Consider the following 6,273-nt stretch of genomic DNA (forward strand, 5'->3'; position numbering starts at 1 on the left):
CTCAGACTTTCTTTTCCTTTTGTCTTGCAGAGGCAGGCAGCGGCCAAGATTATGTGACCTCAGAGAATCAGCTGCTCTACTACCCTAGTATTACCTATGCTATCATTGGTAGCTCTGTCATTTTTGTACTTGTGGTGGCCTTTCTTGCCTTGGTTCTGCATCACCAAAGAAAACGCAACAATCTCATGACCCTGCCTGTACATCGACTGCAGCACCCTGTCTTGTTGTCCCGACTGGTGGTCCTTGATCATCCACACCACTGCAGTGTCACTTACAACGTCAACAATGGGATCCAGTACATGTCCAACCAGGCCTACCACAGGCCAGTGGATTTAGACTCTCCACCATCCTATTCAGAGGCTGTGCTAGACCAAAGGTATGTACAGGAGCTAATTCTGTTTTCATCAAAGTTTAAAGCTACAGGTTGCAGCTCCTGGAATCTGTGCTTCTGCTTCCCAATTGTCTTTACTATTGTTTTTGACAAAGGTGCTATGTTGCAGTTCTGTCACTTACAGGGAGCCAAATTTGGGCAGTCTTTTTCATAGCTCCCCCTGCATATGAAAAATTCAGGAGTCCACACGTGCCCTTCTTGTTACTGGTATTAAGGGGATTTAAGACAAACTTCAGTCATGCTGTCTTAGTATGTGTAGTGCATGGGGATGTCGGGAGAATGGGAAGAAATATGTCACTTCTCTAGTAGTGAAATCCTGTGCTAGTCTGGAATCAAAACATGAAAATTGAATTTGCATTTATTCCAGGAGACAGCTTAGTTGCAAGTCTTACTATTTAAAAATCTTAAAAGCTTATGACACATCTCCATTACCAAAAGTAATAAGTCTGCGTTTCTTGCAACAAGAAGTCATATAGTCCTCCTGCTCTATCCCCTTTCTTCTTCCTCAGCAGAAGGAAAAAGACCTCTGTGAAATGGAAAATGCTGTTCTCATTCTAAAAAGCTGAAAGTGCTGTAAATTTTTGTGGGTTGGTGTCATTTGGGTCATGTTTTTTTTTGTAGTTATTACACTAGTTTTATCTGTAGATAATTAACCTTCATTTTAACCTCTATCTGTAAACTCTTTCCAAGCAAAACTACTGGACTGTCATCCTCCCTGCATAAAAAGGGCACAGTATGAACTCTGATGATCCAGGTTGTTCACTGTCATCCTGTTGGTATTCTTCAATATGAACTCTGGGGTATAAGAATCATAGCAAAATATTTATGTTCCTGTTCTCTGCTGCATTTGGCAGCGGCTTCTTTGTCTTGATGTTGACACTCAATAATATCTTTCCTTTAGTAAGGACAACTAAAGGAGCAGCTGTCCAGATTGTAATCGCTCCTCTCCTGATTGATACCACCATCAGCAACTTCAGAGCTAGTTGTTCCTAAGACCTTTTATCCATCTGCTAAACCTTTCAGTCCCTTTTTGTGTTTACTATCAGAACCAGTAGTAGTTTTCTGGAACCCAGTACTCCTCTTGTCTGTGCGTACTTAGCACTTGCTGTGTGTGTGTGATATTATGACAGCAGAAGTGATTCTTCTTATGAAGAATTCAGTTCATTTATTTGTAGGCCAGAAACCGTTAATTTCCATCACTTAACGGAGGTTTCCTCAGAGCTTTCCTATGTTCACATCATTATCTACAGCTGTAAATCCACCTTATTTCTTTTAAAGTGTTATTCAGGAAAAATTCTTGCAGCTGCCTTTGAGGAAAAGCTGAGATTTGTTTGGCAGTGCATACCCATGAAAATTATAACGTAAAATGTTAAGCAGGATGTGATTAGCTATGTTGCATCTTGACTAGAAGCCTTGTCACCTGGTGGTAGTGGAGTGGATGTTTTGGAATGACCTGAGTACTGTAGGTAGGGCTCTTTGAGATCCTCTGATAAAAAAGCCAAGAAATGCTGTTTGTATTGTTCATAACTGAAAAACTCTGTGTACTTGCTTCCATATGGTTGTCCGGAGTAACCTCTTACTATCTTGTGTATCTTACAGCAGACCACCTTGGTTTGACCTTCCTCCACCCCCTTATTGTTCTGAATCTGAATCCCCTAATCATCCAGACCTTCCTCCTTACCGATCTCGGACGGCAAGTTTGGTGAGCACGGATGCTACCATGGCAGGAAGCCCTCTGGGCACCGAGGGGAGTCGGACAGGCAGTACCCATGACGGTGTGGACTGCCGCAGAACTCTCCTTGAGAGGACAGCCGGCCAAAGTGATTCTCTGGTCAATGCTCTTGCTGAAAGAGAAGTGTAACTGCCCTGGTATTTGGGATGGGCAGGAAGGGACTTACTTTTTTCAAGTCTGTATGGGTTAATCTGCAGTTAATTAGTTTCAGGTGGACATGTGCCTGAATGATAACTTGATCTGAATCCAAACTTGGTGGTTAGTTGGATTCAGCATTTTGGGCTCAATGAAGACCAGAGTTGTGAGAACTAAATCTACAGTCACATCAGCTCTCCACAAAATTCCCACAAGCAGGTTCTGGTTTAGGCCGGTAAAAAAACATCAGTGCTATGTTGAAGACCTGGTCTAATATATGTCTGGGAATATTTACTGTATATGAATGTATGTATGTGCATGTATAATATATACGGATTTTGCAGACAAAAACTATGCCAGAAGAACTCTTGTTTCCAGACTGGCTCTTGTCCTATCTACATGCGAGTCATTTCTTCTCACTGCCTGGTGCCAACTGGTGGTCACTGAAGCACCAGAGAGACAGTCTTTCTGCTTGGAGATCAGATGCCTGATGCTAGCCCACTGGCAGTGCTCAAATTGCAGAGAGTGTCTTGACCCTTCTCTCCCTGGTTTGGAACATTATCACTGTGAATGTAATTTTCAAAGTTTTTAAGCCTGAGAGGATGCAGCAAGTCTCTAACTGAGCAAATAAGTTTTATTTTTCCCAGATGCTAGTAACTAGGCCAAATTAGCATGGGTTTTCTCAGGAATATCACAAAGGTTGGCTCATCTGTCAAACTTCAAGGCTGTACACGGAGGCACTGAAGTTTCTCAACAAACCGGTGCAAGACTTCTTTTCAAGCATGGCAAAACAACATTGCTCCTTGTGTTCCTTCTCAAAAACAGAAGAACTATTTCAGCTAAAACTTGAACACCAAAACCAGCCTGAGGCAAACACCCATCGTGGAAAACTTTGGTGTGAATGACTAGCTTGTTATTGCTGTAAATAACTGAAAGAAGGCCATGTTAGTGGAAGGTGTTGGGCTCTGTGTTTTGTCAGAACTGTCTGCAGTGCATATACATACATGCATGGATACACATGTTTAATACTGTGTATGTGTGTATGCAAGCAGCATATTGCATAGTTTATTTGTACCTGTAGAACTCTAAAATATCAAATTTTCTCTTATGCAAATCTCATTCTTTTATACAGAGTTTGCCATTATTCGTATTCCTTGGGTTGAAATCAAGTTTCTGCATAAAGACAGAAGTATTTTTATCTGTTTTTTTCTATCTTAATTTTTGGAGTGTTCCTACGTGAAGCATGTTTCAGTGCACAGTATTGAATCACCTTTGTGAAAGCAACTCAGATGAAAAGGTATTCAGAACGTCAAGAAAGAAGGTAAGCTGTGAATTTAAATGCCACTGCGTTGCTGTGCTTGTACATAATATACAGAAAGGAGTGCAGTGTCTTTCTTTTGTCAGAGAGAAATTGGCCTTGAAAAATTGTAAGTATTTACCTATTAGACGAATCCCACTTCTCTTCCTCCATATAATGACCAGTGTCATTATACAGGCTTTGCAGGGAAGAAGCCAATCTCCCCCTCACACCTTCCCTTTTCTTCTTCACCATCTTTCTAAGGCAATCTCTTTCCCCCAAAGGTTATGTGCTCAGAACTCAAGACTGAGCTGTGTGTAGGTAGGGGAGTGACTAAAGTTAGGTCTCAGTTCCCACACATAGAACTGAATTGGTTCAGGGCTGTGTTGCTCATCTCCACATCTAGAGGCCACTGCTGTAGCAGGCAGGGGCCAGGTGGATTTTGCAAGCCTAGGTCATTCTAACAGCTGATACGGTAGGGAGCACTGCAGCACTCTAACGTTAGTGGTGTTTGCTTACTCTGGAAGCAAATTATCAGCAGCTTTTCCTCATAGGTTTGGGCAGCCTGTCCTAAGGTGTATTGATGAAGATGCTGGTAAGTACTTGTAAAGCCATTTTTAAGAATGGGTCCGATTCCCTCCTTAGTGGGAGCTCGAGCAATGTACTTATGCCACCTTCAGTAAAGCAGGATTTGGCTAATTAAGTACTCACTCCGTACAGCCTGACAGGCAGACTGTTGTCATTGTCACACAGCAGATAAATATTCTTTATTTTACAAGTACGTTAAACTCAGGCCTATAACTGAGTTAACAGGGAAGTTGGGTGCTGAGGTGTATCCTGTGAGCATGAGTCCCTGCTGGCCTGCTTTGCTTAAAATTCTGCTCAGCCTTCACTGAGAGGTACATAGTACAGTATCAGAATTACCCTTAACATTTTTGTATTATTGGTTTCAAAAATTATTTTGTACTTTAGGGTGTAGAAGAGTTCACAGTGGTTCCATTAGACATGCTTTTGTTTTGGGTATTTTTTTTTTAAAGTAGCCTACAGCTGTATTAGTGAAACTAAGTCACTGTGTCCAGCGTAACTTTCATGGTACATATCCCTCATTCAAACCTTCCACGGGGACTTCCTTTCACCCATCTGGTCTAAGACACCGGGGTATGTGTAAACCAAGTACACATTTGCCTGTGGCATCTGAAAAACACTGCCTTGCATTGTTCAGTAGGAAGAAAGGAGACCTAGGCTGTCCTTTAGGCATTCTGTCAGTCACTGTCATATATGTACATACACACCCACACACACACTCTATATATATAAAATACTCTTTCAGGTTGTATATATTCATGTAACTTTTGCATTAAGATAATCTCTTTGGACTTGAAAAAAAAATCTACATGGTATTACATTTTCCCTTCCAGCTAAGGGTGTATTTATCTTTGTATAGGAAACTTCTGGGTGTTTTTTGAGAATGGGAGTTATTAAAAAAAAAAAAAATTGTGCCTTTCTGTTTGAATGTTGATTTGTGGGGGTGGGGATGGGGGACTGGTAATGGGTAATGGTTCTGGGTGGTCTTGCATATCATTGTCTAGAGATCCAAAAAGAGAAACAAATGTTGTCTTCCTTTTTGTTATTACTTATGGGGACCATTGAACTTTGCAGGGTACAGAAGTTCAGTATCTGCCTCCAAAAAACATGCTAAAACTTGATGGAGGATATTCATTTTGCTGCAGTTTTCTGGTGTGTAGAACAGATTTGCTAGCCAGTTTATTTAGAAAATGCTGTACTATCATACAGGAATTGTTTATAACATGTCACTTTCCAGTAGGAAAATAGTAGTGTTAATACAGCATTATACTGCATTATTCAGGGGAATCTATGAAAAAGGGTGGTAGCAGCAGCTGTGCTGATGGAATTAAATATTTCATTGAAAAACCTGTAGTTCCTTGATCTTCAACTTGTAAGGCTGAAGTTAAATGCTCATGAAATACTATGCAGTAGGCTTTCTTGTCAGTAGCTGATAAAGTTGGAATTGATCTGTTGTTTGCAGTTGCTCTTCACCTTTCAGTTTGAGGCGTCTCCTCCAGGAGCTCTCCTTTGTACCTAATATTTAAACAAATGCTTGTTCTTTTAAAAGACCTATTCTTACAGAAGTAAAACTGATGAAAGTTTTCCTCCAGAGCCGAATTCTGATTCTATATCTGTGTTGAATCATGACCACAGTAATGAATAGTTTGGCTCAGAGTAGGTATTAATATATTTGGGCTCAATAAAGCTATTTGAAGAGATGACTACTTGTGATAAATTAAGGGATTTGGTTTAGCCTATTAGAAATAAGATTTGGGTTGTTTTAAAAAAAAAAAAAAAACAAAACAGAAGTTTTGAAGGTCAGTAACCTCGACTGAAGTCAGCAAGTGCTGTGTATTTTAAAATTAGGCCATTAGTGAATACAACTGATAATAAACTGAAGTTACTTGAAAGGCAAATTACAATTTATCTCTCTGGTATTTTACTAATGGAAAACTGGCAGTAATGTTTTTAAAAGAGAGCCTGTGAATAATTTTCTGTGCTGTTGTCTACAGTGACATACACAACAACACTGACTGCACTGCAATTTTTAAATAACTCTGCATTCGTTCTTCTTCTCCTTTAAAGTCAAATCAGTTTTATTTACACCACTTCACTTTGATACAGCTAATAGGGCCCTTGTGATAGATTTAG

At 40.2% G+C, this 6,273-nt stretch overlaps 1 protein-coding gene across 6 annotated transcripts in view; it reads left to right on the forward strand.

Moving 5' to 3' along the window:
• The window catches only part of LDLRAD3 (low density lipoprotein receptor class A domain containing 3), a 116,994-nt gene extending 111,036 nt beyond the window's left edge, over nt 1-5,958 (forward strand). For 3 of the 6 annotated variants that reach the window (XM_068945502.1, XM_068945504.1, XM_068945505.1), the window contains 2 exons: nt 31-376; nt 1,994-5,958. In XM_068945502.1, coding sequence (XP_068801603.1) covers nt 31-376; nt 1,994-2,252 — 605 coding nt within the window. In that variant the 3' untranslated portion in view covers nt 2,253-5,958. Of the gene's footprint in view, nt 1-30; nt 377-1,990 lie in introns of all 6 variants that reach the window. The other 3 variants (XM_068945503.1, XM_068945506.1, XM_068945508.1) reach the window with 1 other exon arrangement.
• Nucleotides 5,959-6,273: the final 315 nt, after the last annotated feature.

The sequence above is a fragment of the Struthio camelus genome, chromosome 5 (assembly GCF_040807025.1).
Source record: "Struthio camelus isolate bStrCam1 chromosome 5, bStrCam1.hap1, whole genome shotgun sequence".
Lineage (NCBI taxonomy): Eukaryota > Metazoa > Chordata > Aves > Struthioniformes > Struthionidae > Struthio > Struthio camelus.